At 43.8% G+C, this 19,405-nt stretch overlaps 1 protein-coding gene across 1 annotated transcript in view; it reads right to left on the bottom strand.

Moving 5' to 3' along the window:
- Positions 1–13,334: 13,334 nt before the first annotated feature.
- Positions 13,335–19,405, bottom strand: part of LOC119458997 (actinia tenebrosa protease inhibitors-like) — a 23,103-nt gene continuing 17,032 nt past the window's right edge. Inside the window, exons 5-8 of the mRNA XM_049671536.1 lie at positions 18,714–18,756; positions 15,451–15,624; positions 13,826–14,035; positions 13,335–13,422 (exon numbers count right to left, since the gene is read on the bottom strand). Coding sequence (XP_049527493.1) covers positions 13,421–13,422; positions 13,826–14,035; positions 15,451–15,624; positions 18,714–18,756 — 429 coding nt within the window. The 3' untranslated portion in view covers positions 13,335–13,420. The remainder of the gene's footprint in view (positions 13,423–13,825; positions 14,036–15,450; positions 15,625–18,713; positions 18,757–19,405) is intronic.

The following is a 19,405-nucleotide window of genomic DNA, read 5'->3' as shown; positions in this document are numbered from 1 at the left end:
TTCCACGTCCACCGCCCAAGCAGGACCTACAGTTGGCTTCATCTTTCTGATATCTAGATCCAAGCGGTCATTCAAGTATATTAGACCATCGGTAACGTTCCTTTTTTTTCATTTTCTTACTGTTCTGTTTATATTTGGTGCAGTTGTTTCCGCGCACAGGCCGAGCATTCGGCTTCGGAGAAAGCAGTTGACAAAATGGTCATTGGTAGGGCGGTGGCGCCACCTGCGGTTTCAGAAAAAGACCACCGCCTCGATTCTGTGGCATCTGCAATCGGTGTCCTGCACGGCTGCAGATCTCATTACTGTGTTTGCCAGAGTATGTAGTGTTTCGTGTCCCGTGTTGCCGCAGGCAAGATTTAAGGCGGTAGCGTTAAGGGCCCCGTGTCGCAGAAAATCTGACGGTGGCGTCGGTGTCGACGCCGGCGTCCGCGGCTGAGAAAATAATCCTGAGCCACACCGACCACGCAGGCACTCCGCGTGGCGCAGAGTAGTTAGTGAACTAATTGAATATCCTAAAGTAAAATATGTCTCAAAAATTGTAAAGTACGACTTATCCTTAACCTACAGAAAAGATAGCGTCGGATTTTAATTTGAATTTACGAGAAAACATAATTCTGTTACGAGGAAACTCAAACAAAAACCCCTTTTTCAGCTTTTCTACCATACAACGGCGGCACTCCCAGGTAGATAACTTGCAAAAACACCGTCCAGATGGCGCTCGCCTTCTCGGCTGATCAAATTGTGACTTAGCCTACTTAATGCGTTTTGGACACGCGCGCGCCTCATGGTAACAGCAAACAATTATTAAAATAATAAAAAAAAGGTCCTAGGGGCTTCCCCTTTTGATATAAGGCAGCTTATTTTGCCCTTGTAAAAGGCCTCCCAGCAATACGATTATGTTAAAAAGTAAAGCTGACTTTAAGGGGACCGGTGTAAGCTTGGTCGTTGTAAGCTGGCTTTCCCGTATTGTGTCTTGCAGTTAAGCCTACTCACAAGAAAAAATGTGATGCGAACGAATCCCTATAACTCTATCACGTTCCACTTTTAAAGGCGAAGCTTGAGCGTCCTCCCATTTATGAGTGTACTTCAAGATTATGAAAGAACCGGGAGGCCGTTAGTCTGCGGCCATCTGCTTCGTCATAGCATCTGGTGTTCCGGCGCACACCTGAACAGGAACAAATTGCGTGAGACAGCGGGGCAGAGATTCGCCAACGTTCAATACACACTTAGTCAAGTACCGTAAAATGTCCGGAACATATGCGGTATATTTTCGTTCCAGCGTAAAGTACTGCATATAAACGGACTTAGCAATATTATGCGTGAGAATGGCTGTGGCGGCAGGCTAGGCCTGCTATATGCCGCCGCGAGCGGACGCAACGCTTATATGCAGCCTTGCAAATTTGGCGCGCAACAAGCGCGCCGAAGCGTTTAGACAGCGTTACAAAGCAAAAGCCGTAAGGAGTAGTGAGGGTAATGCTTCGAGGGAGAATGTAAAGCGAAAGGCAAGAGTAGAGAACGAAGAGAAACAAGTCGATGCCTCCGCGTTGCTTTGATGGCGCAGGAGGAGGAAAGGCTGCGCCAACCGGACCGGGAAGGAGCGAGAACATGGCGTATGCCGGCGGACGAGGCGATTGTTTTCGGTGGTAATTATCGTCATATCTTTGTAGCGGTGACGTTAAGCGACTGTGTCCGTGTTGTGAAGTGATCTGGCCGCGTCGGTGAACGCTCTCGGTGATGTCAGGGATGTTCAAATCCACAGTAGTTACCGGAAATTTCAAGAAAGCAGTGCAACTTCGACAACTCGTGCGAGTACAACGGCCACACGGGTGATCAGCGGCGGCGGCCCGCCATGTGCGCTGGATCGGCGGACCCAGGAGTGAGTGCTGTAGAGCTGCGAACCTGTGCCTATTTGGTAGGTCGATTTTTGCTTCCTATACGCTACGCTTACTAAATGCTTAATTTCTACCATTGCATTATTATGAGCCCGCAGATACTGAATATCGGTGATTGAAATATCTCAACGTGTAGTACTAATGTGAACACGCGCATTGGAAGTTTTGGCGTGTCAAGTAATTATAACAGCAGGCGTAGCTCCGTTTAGGTTTCCCCCATTTGTATGATAATCTTGCATAGTCAGGTGTCCATTTGTTGAAACTTCATGCGTGAATTTTCGTTAGGGCTTGCGTTTTATAGCGGCGCTGGTAAACGCGTGTAGCGTTCTAACCATGAAATGTGTTTTTTTATTCCTTTCGCGGGCTTTGCGGGATTAATTCATTGCATTTCGTAGTTTCAGTTTGTAAAACGACGGTTCTATTTTGAAAAAAGCTTTCTGGTGTGTTACGCACTTTCCTCGGTGTAGTGGGTCTATTTGCGTAGATTTCTGGCTTTCGTGTTTAATTCGTGTAGTTCACTAAAATTCAAAGCCCAATTTAGCTCTAAGCTTGCCTGATGCGACCATAATCAAATCACTCCGACGACCCAGCAGCTCCAAAGTGACGGTTTGCACCAGCCGCAGGATTTGCCACATTATCTCTTGGAGATAAGCAGTACACTCGTCACTTGTAGAAGCGGCGAAGTTCTATGCAACTGGCAAATTTTCAACAACGCGACATGTCACGTCGATTGTAGCAAATTCAAGTTTTATAGCATACGGTAAAATCTGGTTTTCAGTACTTGCGTCGTTCCATAATGTTGTGAGATAAAAGCGCTGCGTGCATAGCTGAAAAAAACTATGAAAGAAGCAAAAGAACATTACAAGTTGGACATTTTGCTTTTGTGTGGTGATTGCTATGTTGTGTGTATCCGCGACTATGAAGTACCCACTAGCCCCAAAATAGGCCTTAATAAGACATTTCTTCTGAGTTTATGCTTCTCGAGTTATCAAAGTGCTGCATTTTCTTTTTATTCTCGCTTAACTGAATTTATTTCTATACAGGAATAAAGTGTGACGTCAACACTAATAAGAACGCCACCCATGAAAGCAGAACCCCGGGCTCTCCATTGGAACTTTAGAGTGGACCACCGCACCGGTAAGCGAAAATCAGGCCAAAATTGGCTGTTCATTGCCGTGCGGAAATATATGCTTATGATGAAGCACACAAAGAAAAAGCTCATATTTTGCCAGTTCAAAAGTGGTGTGGGGCTCAGAAAGATACAAGTGTTTACAATATTGCTCGCATGTGGAGAACATTGATGCACTTACACGAGCTGTAATATCAGTAGAGATAGACACACATTCGAGAGCCTCTCACTAATTTATGCTGATTTCAGAACAGTGGGAAGGCACTGAGTTTAGGCCAGTGTAAATGCAAGTACAACTGAATGCCAGTAAGTGTAAGGGACATAAATGAGTGCCCCTGAGAGCCAGCTGACAATATGGGCCAATTGATAATTACCTACAACGTGTGGAAATATGACTGTGAAATAAACCATAAGCCCAAGCACATTGAGTTGATTTCGAAGAGGCCAAGTATATGTGAAATGTGTTTGTACATAACGTGAAGAATGCAACTGAACGTATGTTTCTCCCTTTAGTTGCTTGCCAGAGCATTATGTGTTTGTGTCTATTGTCATGGCTTGATTACTTTGTTTACACTGTGTATGCACTCATTATATTCAGATTCATTAGGGATGGACTTTAGTGCTAATAATGCCAGGGAAATTTCAAATAAAATGCTGTATATTCAAAGGTCGGACACATTCGCATGTTCACAATCTCTTATGAGTTATTCACATGTGAAGTGTGTGATATGGAATGTTCACCTTTCTGTAGTAAATCATTTAACCTATTTTTATAATGCTGACACATGCTCTTGGAGAAACGAGGTAGAAAGATAGGAAGACGGGCACGTTAACCAGCGTAAATACAAGTGACTGTGCTGAGGAAGCGATATAAAGGGAATTAAAGGCAACAGGAGAGCCGAGATTTAAAATAGAAAGGAAGAGAATGTGTGCACATCAATGGAATGCCGTGCACTACAGCAACAACCCCCATGTCAAGTAGCAGGGCAATGGTGGGGTGTTGAACACAGTCTGAACAAGCATTCTCTCCCCCAACAAGGTGCAATAAAGCGCACTGAAGTGTGGTTTTTTAGCCACACCAAAATGAGAGCAGTCAAATAAAAGACCTCGGATCGTTATCTCGCAGTCTCAGAAGCTTATGGTTAACATTGAGATCTGTTTCTTACAAGATCACTACTATATTGGCCTCGAACAACTATTGAACAAACATAGCCATAAGAGGGCCAAGGTGAAGCATTTATTTGGAATCGTCTAACATTGGGTGGGGTTTATTTTTCCTTCCAGGTACGACTGTTACCAGGAGGCCCAGGAGTCATCAGGACAAATAACTTTGAATATATATGAATAATATCTAATGTCTTTCTGATGACTGAGAAATTATGTCAAAATGAAACACATATTTAAAAATGCTTTTTTTCTCTTGTTAGCAATGTATGCATAAAAAAAAAACTTCACTTGGATCTCTCTGCATTCACCCAACGACTGCGGCATGTATATAGAGTGTGCTCCGCAAGACAAAACATTTTTCATGTTGCTTGGCTCCCAAAAGAGTTCTTCAATTGAAATACGTACAAGGTATGTTCGAAAAGAAACCAAACTTTTGCTTTAACATTGTTATTGCTTATTGTACAACATTTAATGCATGTCCCCATCAAAGCAGCCACCTCTTCTGGCAATACATTGTTCCTACCATCTCATTCATTTTTGCAAAGCCTCCTGGAAAGCTTTTTCTGGGATGGCGCGTAGGTCTCGTATCGCATTGTCTTGAAATTTCTTTTACGGGTTGGAAACGACGTCCGTTCAACGTGATTTTAAGTTCGGGAAACAGGAAAAAGGCTTCTTGGGCTAGGTCTGGAAAGTACGGTGGATGGGGCACGAGAGTGTGATGTTTTGCTAGATAGCCGCAGACAAGGAGCGACGCGTGAACTAGCTCATTGTCATGTTGCAACAATTAAGTCTGGGTTTCCCACAAATCACGCTTCCTACTCCACACAGCATGCCGCAAACGCGCTAGAGTTCCTTGGTAGACAGCCTTGTTTACCATCTGACCACGTGGTACAAATTCCTGATGGACTATGTCTTTCCAGTCAGAAAACACCACCATTACCTTGATTTTTTTTTTTGCTGACTCATTCGTGCTTTCTTGGACGGGAAGACTGTTCGCCCACCCACTGCAACGACTGAACTTTTTGTTTCAATATCAGAGCCATAAACCCACGTCTAATGGCCTGTTGTGATGTTACAGAAGTTTTCGTTATCATTAGCAGTGGCATGCAGTTCCTGGCTTATTTTAACACAGGTGTTTCTGATCGACAGTCAACAAACACGGCACGAATTTAGCACTGACACGACACATCTCACGTTTGTCATTCGCAATAGGATGCCATGATCCTATGCTGATGCCCACTTCGTCAGCTAGTTCTCGAACAGTTAAACGGCGATTTCCACGGATCACAGCACGCAGTCTCTCGACATGGTCATCATCTGTTGATGTGGAAGGTCGTGCAGGCTTTGGATTGTCACCAACCGACATTCTGCCTTGTTCAAAATGCTTAAACTACTCATAGCACTGAGCGCGGCTCATACAGTTTTCCCCGTATCTTTGGTTAAGCAATTGAAATGTCTCTGTGAAAGTTTTGCCAAGTTTGTAGCAAAATTTCACACAGACACGTTGTTCTTCGACCTCTTTCATTGTTACTTTGGCACTAATCCAACAAACAGCTTGTACACGTGCACACGTCGGCGGCTGTAGCTCACCAACCAATGGTGAGAGCGAAACGCGGAATTGGCAGTTTTTTTGTCTAAACCCGCTGCTACATGCGTTCAGTAGCCGCTGAGTTGCTTTCTGCCGGTTTGCGTGCTATTTCAAAAGTTTGGTTTCTTTTTGAACACACCTCGTACATTTTCATGCAGCGCTTTCATTCTTTTTTTTTTCATGCTAGCCATGGATAGCTATTTTTCATTAAAGCTGCGAGCACTTAGCTGTCTAAATTCCTCATTAGATAACTTATCTATAGAAAATGTGACCTTTTAGTAAGTTTAGTACATATGTGTGTTCTGTTTCTCATCTTGTAGTTATCTGCTATTTTACGTAGTTTTGGTCATAAACAAAACTTTCTTTAATGAACGAGAAAATGGTGAACTGAGAGACCCAACTCTTGTTATTCGCAACTGCAGAAGTACATGCAAGTTAATGCGTTATGCTTGTTTCCCATTTTAAAAGCTGCAGGCACTAACACTGCCTATCTGCTTTTGTATTTCCTGTAGCAGTGTGGCTTTTATTTGTTACTGTCAGAGCTTGGTATATAAGTCCCCATTCTGTGTTGAAAACCTACAGTGAAACTATGGTGGACACTTTTCACTTTGTTTTATTGTAAATAAATCATTCTCCTTTGAAAAATATGCTCTTTTCTGTGTCTACATGAACGTACGTGTCTGCAGTAATGTACAGCATGCTTTCAGATGTCGTACACAGATGAAGTGGGCATTCCGCAAAAAGCATACTTAACGTTGTAGGAGAAAAACGTGTGCTTTTAAAAACTGTGCATATAGGGCACAGTTAATATAACGAAGGCAGTGGCACTCAACTAATGTACACAACACCTAAATCCGAATTCGATCTCTCCTTCGAGATAATTAGGTGTGCTAGCAGGCAGTCCATCTCACCTGCTTGCAACCACTTCGTGGCACAACTTCTTTTGCTGGACCCAGCACAATAGTGCGTGCCCACTTAATACAGCGCGTGAACTTTGTTGCAGTCTGCACGGTGCTTTCTTTTTCTTTTTTTTTTGAGATAACGAAAAGTAGTTTGTGCATAAATGCGGCTCGTCTTGCGCACGGATTCACTTGCATTCCAGATAGCAGCGAGTGCTCATTGCGGTGGTGCTGATCACACAAATGCAGCGCAGGATACAATGGGCAAATTGCGGTTATTCCAGGTTCATTTTGCATCGAATCCGTCGACTTGCAAGGGTAGGAATGGAGCTGTTGCAAGCTTTGACACGCTGGCGAAATTTCGCATACTTCGATACGTCGGCAAAATCCCACCTTGTTATGGGAAATTTCACACAGCTGATTCGTTCACTTTCAACGATAGTCGCTGCAGTAACAAGGTGACCTTAGCATTTCGGCCACACCTGTCGCATTCCGACGGAAACGCAAAAATGCTTGTGTCATTCTTTCGGTGCGCGTTAAATAACTCCAGGTGGCCACGATGAATCCGTAGCTCTCTATTATTGCGGCCCTCCTAATCCACAGCAATTTTGGGACGCTAAGCCCCATAATATAAATTCTTTAGCGATGCCTCGATTTTTTACCTCCCTTCGTTCCTTTGTAAGCTCGACGGCACTGCAGGTATGGCCACGGTAGCTCGTTGCAACGTCGCGTGCATGCGCCTGGCAGGTGAAGAGGTGAAAACAAGCTAGCGTGTGCAAGGCAGTGAAGCTTCCGATATTTGTAATGCTGTTACGGTAGGCTCATGGGCGGAGATACCGACGCGCCTTGCTGCTTCAAAATAAACACTGAATCATTAACTACAACGAAACAGCATAATAGGATCGGTTCGAGAGAATTCTTCTTGATACTCACAAAAGCTATATATGTCAGTCTTTCGGCTGTTGAGGTCTGTTGCCTGGCCTGTTGAGGCCAGCGGAGGTGAATGGAAATATTTGTCGATTCAACAAACTTAGACGAGCCGGTAATATCCCGCCCGCGTATTCGACGTCTCAGAATATCGGAGCTGTACTGTCGTTATACCGTCGAGGCAGCGCAACAGCGCGGATCAGCTTCAACTGAACCTTCTGAACGAGGTTGAAAGTTTCTCAGAAAAAGCCGAGTTCCCGGTTAAACAGTGACTGCAGCCGCATCATAGCGAATAAAGAGACAATATTAAAGAACTACAATTGCCTGGCGAAGCAGTTTTTCTTTTCGTGCAGCTCCCATGCTCCGTAATCCCACCCCATTTAGCCTTTCCACCCCACATGACAGCTGTTGAAAGCACTATTCATATACTAATACTCATTTAAATACATATACTGTCACCAAGCACCTAAGCATCGGTAACAGCTGCACAAACTATGTGTATATCACTCACGATCGCCGGCGGTGAACGATCGACATAAAACGACAGCCTCAGAAACACAAATGTGTCTACAAATAGCTGTGCGAGTCCTCCGCGACAGCGTAGTGATGTGGAGTAGTGGTAAGCGTGTTTGGTTCTCACGCGGTGTACCCGGGTTCGATTCCCAGTGTTCCCATGTTATTGTGATGTGCGTTACGATGCTTGTATTGTGTGCTGTCAATTTCCTATAATGTGGTTCTATGCAATGTCTATGAAACAGCGTGCGAAACCACGCTAGACGGCACCGCTCGTTAATTACATAAATCATTTTTTTCGTAAAAAGTAAACATTGGGCCGCATAAGATTTGAGCCGCTTAGTATGCAGGAGAGATTTGATCGGAAATACCACATAAAAATTTGGGGTTATGCGTGACGTACGCTAAGCGGCCCTAATATGGGCCGTTTAAATGCAGGCCGCATAGCACGAGGCCGCTTACAGTGAGCCACTTATAAGCGTCGAAATTTTGATCTACTTTCCGCCCTATATGCGTTGTTTTAGGCCGGTATTTGCTAGGAGTGTATAGTAGAGCGTGCTCTACTCACAAAATAGTGACTCTTTACAATCTTTAGATTCCTGTGTGCTGGCGTAACACGGGTGCCGTCATTTATGAGCCTACGACTCCACCGCTATCGCATGCGTTCTGGTGCCCCTGGTCGTCTCTTCCCGGTAGAAAAACAGACAACGAAATGCTTAAAAGTGCTCATTTTGCTGTCTGGGTGAAATTATTAAGAAGAACGGCAAATTGGGTGAGTTGGGCGTTTTTCATGTTACTTAAACACAGCACTAACGACACAGGACACTGAAAAAAGAGTGGACACACACGACGCTGAACTACAACTGATCGCTGTGTGTGTCCACTCTCTTTTCTGTGTCCCGTGTCGGTAACGCTGTTTTAAGGCCAAAAATAAGACAAGAAATTGGTAAAATTATGTAGAAAAAGTTGATAACACGTTAAGATCATTACAAACCCCATAACATGTATATGTATATCGATAGGTAATGGCATGAGGAATGTAAATATTGATAAAATGATCATGATGTTCAAAAAATGTTGTGGTAATTAGCATGACAGAGCGGTAAATAGGACGGAGAACCCGAAAAGTGGCCATGAACCGGGAATTAATTATAGTAGTAGCTAAGGATGGTAACGACACTGATAAAAATGGGTATACAGATAAATGAAAGAGAAGTAAAAGCGAAAAGCAGACAATGGTTTTTTTCGCGTCACCTAACACTACAATTTTATTTTTGAGCTATATTTAGAGGCTTCGCCGATGGCGTCAGAAGCCCCAAGTTGCCTCAACTTCTGAACTGACCGTCCGGTGATGTTTGTCCTGTAAAGAGAACAAACAAAACAACTTCCATTATTAGAAGGAAAAAATGCGGCAGTTTGCACTAGTGGTGCAAGGCTGGGTCAAAGCGAAGCTACCTCCGGCTTTTGGTAAGTGTTGCTAGGTTTTGCTAAGTTTTGCGAGGGTATACATGGTTAGGCTAGGTTAATACTAAGGATTCCTCGGGTGTCTTCCCTTTCTTCGGTCGCCTAGTGGCAGCTGTGCACGCATGTTCACTAGACGAGAAGCGACACGTCTGTCGGCGCACCGGCTGCTCAGATTAGTGACGTCATGCTAAGCAAACACTTGCTTCTCCTCGGCTGCGGAGAGGGAAGGCGAAGCGCGCGCTTGCCGCGGCGAGACTCCGCCCTACGCACGTGTGTGATGCGAGGAGGTTGCGTGGCTCGGCGACGCACAGCTGGGCCGAGTTTTCTGTCAGCACTAAGCGGACTTATGAAAAGCTTAACAGCGCCGCTGTAAAAAACGTAGAACCCCTCGCCTACCGGAAACAGGGGTGCACGCGAAGCTTCTCCAACCCTTGCGTTTGTAACATATTAGACAGACATGGTTGTTGGTGGATGAGAAACGGTCGATTCGCCCGGCGAGCTCGCCCACGTTCACCGGCCCGCTCCCGCTGTCGTTTTTTGAAAGTTGCCTTCTCTTCGGCGGAGCGGACCAAGCGCTGCCTAGCAATAATGGAGCTGGCCTTGAACTGGCGAGAAACGGTGCGCGCGGAGCAAGCGAACCCTCCTTTCCCTTATCCGGAGAGAGAGAGCGCTTGTGATTGCTTGGGACAGTGGCGCGATCCGGCGCGTCACTTGCAGGAGCGGGAGGGTTTCCGGCGCGCTAGCTGTGGGTGAGGAGGGTTTCCGGCCGCCAGCTGCGGGTGAGAAGGTTTTTCGCGTACGACGACAGCCACACCGAAGGCAAGAGTCAGGCGATACAAGCTTCGTTTGAAAAAGGGTTCTGCTAGACTTTCGCTTCGAGATGTGGCGGCTTTGTTTTTCTTTATTAAACACACGCTTGCCCCTTATATCCATTACACACAAATGGCTACATATATGAAGAAGCAATAAAGGCCTCACAATCTCACAATCACACAAATAGAATCTCACAATGGCGGTTAGGTTCACTGTAAACTGGAGATATGTCACCGGTAATGGATTGTACCAAAGCATTTTCGCTCTGAACCCTTCGATAAGTAGCACTCTACTCAACCGACGAAGGAAAGCGTTGTCTATGACGCTAGTTTAATTGAATGCAGATGGAGGAGCTGTAGCTGCAAATTTTTTTACGTCACATGTAATCATGCCTGAATACATTGTACATGTACGGCTGCCTTTCATGCAAGAATCCCTTCTTTACTAGAAGCGTCATTGTCAAGAAGAGAGCAAAATTAACAAGAAAGGCTAATAATACCATTTCCTACAAACAAGACACATCAGTATGTTCAACTGCCGCATAGAGCTATACACGCTGCTTTGGTTTATTCTAAGGCAATCATTCTCAGTTGCACGGGGTATCAAGAGAACTCATGAAAGTTCACTGACTATTTGTAACATCCCAAAGGGATATTTCGGCTATGAGAGTGGGGCATATGAAATATATTGGCAATCCGTGCTTTTAAATGCAAAGCATTTCTTGGCGAACATTTGCTACTTTTACAGTATCTATCTATCTAACCGCCTACGTCTTGGTGCTCTCATGGTCGTTTCGTTAACTTGGTATTTACCAAAATTGACAGAGTATGAAAAGAGCGTATAAAGAACATAAATGATAGGTCATGTATGTCATGCAGCATGAAACAGCCGCCTACGTCTTGGTGCTCTTATGGTTGTTTCTTTACCTTGTTAGGTACCAAAATTGGCATACTAAGAGAAGAGTGTATGACGAACTTAAGTGATAGGGCATGTCATGAATGTGGTGAAATGCGTGTCATGTAGGTCATGAAACAGCCACCTATAATGACGACACAACGAAAAAAAGAGATTAACACTCAAAAACCACTGAAATTGGTTTGGACGTCGGTACTATGTGAAGGAAACACTAAAGCATGATGGTCGAAGTCATAGCCATGAGCACGACGCCGCAGAAATGACAACGGCATTGCAAATAAAGATTAACATTCAAAAACCACTGGAATAGACTGGTACGTTTGCGCACTGAAGAATGGTGGTAGAAGTCATAGTCATGAGATCGACTCAGCAAAAATGACAATGAGTCCACAGAAAAAAGATTAACACTCAAAAACCACAGAACTGAATTTGGAAGTGGGTACTAAGCGAAAGAAACTCTACAGAATGGCGGTAGAAGTCGTAGTCATGAGCATGACTCAGCAAAAAAGACACTGACTCAGGTAAAAGGATTAACACTCAGAAACCACTGAAATGGGTTCGAACGTGGGCACTAAATGTAGGAAACAGTAAATGATGATGATAGAAGTAATAGTCATGATGACTCAGCAAAAATGACAATGACTCAGCGAAAAAAGATTAACACTCAAAAACCATTTGAATGGGTTCGGATGTGGTACTAAGTGAATGTAAAGGCTAAATGCTGATGGTCGAAGTCATAGCCATGAGCATGACTAAGGCTTTCGCCTTAATGTCTCTTAGGCGTAGCTAAAGGGACTCCTGAGGATTCTTGACATGCATTTCATGACATGCGTGTCACGTAGGTCATGAAACAGCCGCCTATATACGTCTAGGTGATCTCAAGGTCGTTTCGGTACCTTTGTAGGCTCCCCGCACACTGCTTCGCATAACATCGATTCCCACAGGGCGTGGGATCTGCCGGCTTTTGAAATCAAATGTTCGAAGTCGCCCTCAGCCGCATGTTTTATAGGCACTGGGGCAGTGAGGTAAGCTCGCCCACGTGCAAGTGGGTGAGCAAATGCTTCATGTATTCAAGGCGCGCAACTGAACTTTTTGAGAATTTGGAGACCTGATTGCAGGTATTCCTGTGGAGGAGGAACCCAAGCATACCGAGAACCACTGACGATATATCTGCTCAATTGTGGAAATTTTATTACTAACTTCTCCCTCCCTACAGTGCTAATCTACCGCTTGCGAATACTACTGTGATGAAACAACAAAGTGGCTACTAAACGTTCAAATTACTTTGCCGAGACGTACATCGCATTTAAAGTGTTCGCACTTACAAAATAAATTACTACTTCCTAACGTCATGCTTTGTCCTCCTTTATTAAAGCGAAAGCCTCAGATGGCTCATGGGTAAAAAAATCTGTTTTCCGTCGTTATGGCACCGCCACCATGCCACATGGAGCCACAAACAAAAATTGTGGGTTCGAGCGCCTTAATTAACTATACCCTAATTAAGGCAGAGATCGTTAAGGCACCCGAACCAATGACCTTTGGTGGGAGTCGAACCCACGACCTTTGGTGTTACCTAAGGCAAGGGTTATTAAGGGACAGTTAATTAAGATAGAGGTAATTAGGACACTCGAGCCTAGGATCGTTTGTGGGTGTCGAACGCTCTACCTTTCATGGGAAAACAAGTATTACGAAGTTAGAGTGCATTCCAATGAGAATATCAATAAATGTAATTAATGTCTCTTGAGTGCGTAGGCTTTTGCCTTCATCCTCTTTAGCGTATGCTATAAGCATAGATCACTTGTATGTGCCTATGAAGTTGATGGGCTTCTTCTGTAGTATTTCTTGTAGAGAACGTTTCCTGTTGTGGCAGGTCGAAATATGCAAGTTCGAAGGTTGGTAATTTTAAAAGCCCTGTAATATTCATAGTTATAAGCCGTTCCCGACATTTTTAGTCAATTCTACTCTTCTTCATGCGATCAAATTGAAAGATTTCATGTTTACTACCTCTAATTCCGTTAACTTGTTTACTTTTCCACGTGTCGTGAGCTACCTTAGTGCAAATGCCTGCTTTCCTGGTGGCTGGCACTTTTCCGACGAGGTCCGAAAAGGCGACCTCTGCATTTAAAACAGAACTCGCCTCTTTCCGCATCATTCCCTACGCCCAATTTCACAAAGCCTAAGCCCCACTAAGTGCTTGCAGCAAGTGCTTGAAATAAATAAAAGAGGTGTCCATATTGGGACGATTGATAAGGGCAAATAAACAGCATATAACATATATATAAGGTCCCCTTCACAACTCCTACGAGAGTTATAGGGCCCCACCTTTATATCATACACAATGTACGTATCTTTTCGTGATTAATAAATTCGATTCAATCAATTGGTCCTCATTACCTGTTCAATACTCGTGTGTTCAAATGACAGAACATGGCCCTTCGGTTACCTATTTATGTTCTGAAAAACTAATGTAAACAGAAAAGCGAGCACAGAACGAGCTGACATTGCTCATCAAACTTACACGTGGCCTTGCAGGCGATTTCGCACTCCCACACGCTTTCGTAATTGTTTTCGTTGCCGCCGCAGCCTCCGTAGACGAATGTTTCACACTCTCCCGAGACGACATTGTAGTACCAGCGCTCCAACTGTTGGTTGCAAGAACCACTGTCGGCCGCCGGCTGGCAGCCGGTCTTGAAATCAGCGCCTTCAAAGTCGCTAGGTCGTTTGGGTTCTGCATATTAACGAAATGACGTGTTTCAAATGTACTGCTTCCCATCAAAATGAAACAAATGCATACGCGCGAAAAGTTCGATATGTGAGGTTTTAGAATTCTACGTATTCTGAGGATCCGCCAATGAAATTAAATATATCTGCACGTACGCCAGAAGCGCGACGCCAGCGGTGCTGGAGAAAATAAAAGTTGAGAACTCAGCTTCCAGAGACGTGCGTTAAGCTTCTTTTCTAGATTAATTAAACTCACCTCTATCACTTTTGTCCCAATAGAATGAAAGAGCTTTCACGAAATTTCTAGTGAAAGTCAGTGTCCATTCTTCTTGCAGTGTCAGTACAAGAAAATCGCCAGTTGGCTGTCCCTAGATAAGTAGTCCATTGCTAAAATCGCACACACACAACAGATTTCTTGTCAGTGAGCCTAGGAATACCACCTCGGAAGCCTTCTCATGATGTTACGTGGGGAAATAATGTGGGTGTTTGTATAAACACCGTAAAATTGACAGTTTAGGAAAATAACCATGTAACGAAATCACCACGCCGTGTTTAACCTCATGCTTTAATCCAAAACGTAAGGCATTTTGGGGCTCATTGAAAAGACAAATACATACAGCACAAAGAGTTTAGTGGTATGACAACTGAAACGCCAGAGTGAAGCCTGTGAGCATATGCATGCCTTAGCATCTACCGTCCTTATGTATTTAAGCCTTAAAATCAAGATGAGAACACAAAAATCACGAAAATGCAGTATAATTTACGACAGTGATGCGAATATTTCTTTTCCTTTCTTTGACGGTATTTATCGCAGGGCACAAGTGACTCATGCGAGTTACATAAATGTCAAACAACCTATGGACAGTCTCATCCACTTGCACATCGACAAAAGCAGACGCAAAGAGGAACATAAAAGTAATACCATTTTACATGTTTTGGTCTATAGACTGCACAACTTATGGAAGAGACACATGTTGCACCGAAACGACGAACCTACTATTTCCTCAGCAACGCATTTCATAGGAATGGTGGTCTATCTGAATCACGTACCTGTATATCATGAACTTGAATTTAGCTCTTAGTAGTATTCTATATTGGCAAATGTTTATCCTTGCAACAATTTCATTGCTCTCTCAATCTTGACCGTTCCCTAAACAGCATCAGGATAAAAAAAATAGTTTTATCTCGGTTCTCACAGCAAGTTGCAGAAACTGGTACATACAGCTCTGCCAACGATAGGTGTGGGCCGTTGCTCGGCGGTAGGGATCTCTAAGGCCAATGCAGTCTCACGTGAATGCCATATTCATCCTCAACTATTATCACGATGGTGCGCAGTGGACAACGCATCGGCAAAACGCTCGTGTCGCGGCTGCATACTCGGTTTTAAACAGAATAATGGACGACAATAAACGGCACACTCACCAGCGCATGTCTTTTCGCACTCCTCGATGGTCTCAAAGTTGTTCTCGTTTCCCTCGCAGCCACCATAGAAGAACGAGGTGCACTTCCCGGTTTCAGCGTTGAAGTAGAAGCGTGGAATGAGTGCCTTGCAGATGCCGTCGTCCACCGGCAGTCTGCAGATGGCGTTTCTCTGCGCTGCGTGTGATAAGCATTTTTTTTTTGCAAACTGCATACCAATTACCAGCGCCTACAGTGCAAGCGAGCACACCTCGGTCGAAGACCGAACATGTTTTCTCTTCATCAGAAGCATCGAAGAGTTAGTTTGTACCCACTTGCTTTTTTTTTGTTTTTTTATTTCGGAGATACTTTCTTTTGGAAATCGCGTATGCCAGATAGCGTTGTTTCAACATTTCTCTAGTAGTTAAGACAGCGGCGGACGTTACTTGCTCGACAAATGAAATAGTCAAGACTGTCAAAGAAATAGTTCTTTGATTCAGTGATTCAGTAATTATGTAATAATTACTGACTTTATGGCACATGTTTCCATCGCAATGTTGCAGCCAGGCAATAAAGAACTCACTTTTCCTTAGCAGACACTGTTAGTCTAGAACCCTTTTAAAGATAGCCCACCTTTTTGTGTTGACAGTGGACATAGAAGCGGGAAGAAAGTGCAAATTCCTAAAATGAAGTTGCAAAAAGATTCAACTTCCAGTTGAAGTCGATCAAGATTCAACTTCTAGTTGAGGTTAATCAAGGGCAAGTACTTCCTTAGCAATTTGGGGGTAAAGTAAAGGCGGAGTCACTGTGCCCGACACTCTATCGCGTCAACGCTTGCATTAGAGAAGTAGGAGGAGTGACCGGTCGCGTTGGAATTTTTTTCTACTTAAGTATTCTCGGGATCGGCGCACATTTTTGGATTGCACTATGTATGACTGAGCACAATTATCTTACGTATGATGACTTGCTAATTATTCTTAAAAATTTCGAGGTATTACGTAGGAAAAGTACCATCGGATAATGAGACATGCCGCTGTGGGGGAACGCGTCTATGACGCAATGATTACAGTATCGGACTTTTGTGCTAGTTCTCCTGTGTTCGAATCCGGCTGTCGGACAACTTTTATTGATTTACGTTTTTCAGAAAACTGGCAGTTTGGCACAAAGAGTGAAGCATTGACAGCATTAGCAAGCTTTAGCTTTGTGCTTGGACTACACGGACGGTGTTCAAAGTATATAGACGGGTGTGACATCTTGGAGAGACGCCGCACTTAACTCCTGCTGGATACAAGTAACAGCACCCTGTAAGCTACGAAACACCTGACAACGCTCGCGTGAACAAGTGCACCGCCAGTTGTGTGGCAGTCGTCGTACAACGACGGTGGATGAGGTTGGACCAATGGTAAAACGTCGGCGTTCGGAAAGTGAACCAAACATCGTCACGCGCTGGCTTGCATGCGGGAAATTGTTAACGATGTTCTATTCCGCCTCTTCGGGCATGCCTGTGTAGCGTAATACACCGTAGAAATGTTCCTTTAAAGACCTAACCGCTAAACAACGATCCCTCGACAATGCATTTCAATGCATTGATGATGGATCATGCATCATCCCATCAACAATGCACTGCATGCTTTGTTGATGGATCCTTGTTTAACAGCTATGCCTTGAAAGGAACATGAAATAGGCAATCTGCTACAATGCATTTCGTTTTTTTTTCGTGCAAGTAATGTCCGCCTCTTTGACTAGACCAGCTCAAGAACTAGAATTGTTCTATGTGCCACCTGGTGTATTTAAAAACCTGACACCTGGTATATTTAGATGCCAGACAAGCTGTTTTCTGCTAAGCTATAGTGTATTGAAGCCATTATGTCTTATGGAACTAGAAGGCAGACTTCTGCCGTGTTTTTGACATTTAACAAGCCAGGACCAACGCTTTAAGCAAAGAATTCGCTATTTAAGTGCTGCCTGTTGCAGAATGAAATAGCGAACGAAGCATTGAAGTTAGTGTTTTAAGTCGACGCAAGGCTCCTTGCAAAATCGAGAACCCTTGTACAGTCATCAAATCTTTAAAGGAAAATTGCACGGTTTTACAGAAATGTTCTCGGACGCAGCGTCATAAACCTTGTAAAATGTATCCAGAGGTTTGAAAGCAAGCTGCTGGATTTAAAAAGCGAAACATTTCACTGAAGCCACCCTCTGCTGCCACCTCGCCAGCAGACGCATCCATGCTGCTTGCGTTATGATATATTTTGGAATTAATGATTAATTGAACTGAATTGCCTAATAATATGTCCAAAAACAGCGTATCGTGTTTCAAGCAGAATGTTTGAAATTGAAAGACAGTGATTCTAAGTAATCTCTTTCTCGACAATTGCGTGAAGAAGCACCATGTTTCTTGACTTGCTATTCCTCTGAATTTCTCTCTCTCTCTCTCTCTCTCTCTCTATATATATATATATATATATATATATATATATATATATATATATACGTGTAACGGTGCACAGATGGTCCGTGCATGGAATCAGAGGAAGACGAAGAATAAAAAGACAGTGTTCGGGCGACCATGGAGTTCTACGTCCGCAACCTCCTGCTCGCGTCCACATATATATATATATATATATATATATATATATATATATATATATATACGCATGCGTCAACATATTCTTAAGTGTATTTGCCTCTACGACATATGCTGAGGTTTAGGAGTTCGCAGAATAGCTCGAGTCATCGCACGCCGAATAGGGACGTTTTTGTTTCGACTGCAAGGGAAAGGAGCAAAAAAAAAAAAAAAATCACGAGCCTTCAGTAGCAAGATACCGCGCACAATGACAAATGAAACGGCGGTTTCAAAGAAGTTTTCACAACCCCCCGAGTAACTTTTTCGTGTAATAGAATGGGCGACACATCAAGTCAGAAAATCGTGTGATTCTCTACAATGCTGTCTTCAGGCGTTGCGATTGCCGCAGCATCACTTAGAAATACCAGTCTTGTTTTCCTACCGGAGGTACGGCTCCCGTGTGTGAATATATAATGATTGGCGAACAGGTAAATCTTCAGTTTAGGGTGCTTGTGATGTCGTATATCGCGCGTGGCGATTGCCGCGTTTTCTTAGTAAACCATGACGTAATTTATTAATGGCCGCACAGTCGCCATCTCTTTGTATACGCCAGAATTTCATAGGAAGTCAAGCGGAATGATCCCTTGTAGGCGGTCGACCACTCTAAACATTGTGAACGTTTTATAAGCCCCAATAATAGTCTTCATATTTCAAAATGACCTACCCAATGCAGCTCCCAAAAATGCAAGGAGAATACAATATTTCATCTTGAGTTACTGATCGATTCTCTCAGCTATCGGTGACTGCTTGCTTTTAGTCGCGCCTTTTATATACCGAGCAATTGCGCACACCGCGTGATACGTAGTATAGAGATATGCTTGCACTTTCTGCCGTAATTCCTATGGAAAGATACCACACGCGCGATAAATATGGGCGCTGTGGAAAGAGTCGCTGAGGTGACGTATTTAAACTGACGCCCCCGCTCATATCAGCCACCAAACCGACATAATGCAATATTGGCAGCGCAGTTTGCTTCGAGGGCTTGAAATGCTCGCCGATACATAGGCGGCACTCGGTATCCAGGCACCGGGTCGGCTGCTCGGCGGTTCACCCACCTCCCCCCATTTCTCTTTCTTGGACCAATAGGAGCAAGGCTACTATTGTTACTTTAATTGGCATTTATTTCTGCTTTTAATTAGGCATTCATTTGCATCTTTTATACTCTACAATTAGTTTAAATTGCAGTTTGTTTCCGACTTCATTGCTGATTTTGCGTTTTCTGCAATTTCAGGCTGAATGCAGCACTGATTACCACAGCTGCATGAACAATTTTGCTTGGTATACTTTCGGGAGGAGTTAAATACATGGGAGCCCAGTGCTTCAATGCATGTCCATAGTTCCAAGATTTATGGCCAC

Source organism: Dermacentor silvarum, chromosome 7 (assembly GCF_013339745.2).
Source record: "Dermacentor silvarum isolate Dsil-2018 chromosome 7, BIME_Dsil_1.4, whole genome shotgun sequence".
Lineage (NCBI taxonomy): Eukaryota > Metazoa > Arthropoda > Arachnida > Ixodida > Ixodidae > Dermacentor > Dermacentor silvarum.
The sequence above is the reverse complement of the archived record's forward strand: the minus strand, read 5'-3'. Positions and strand labels throughout refer to the sequence as shown.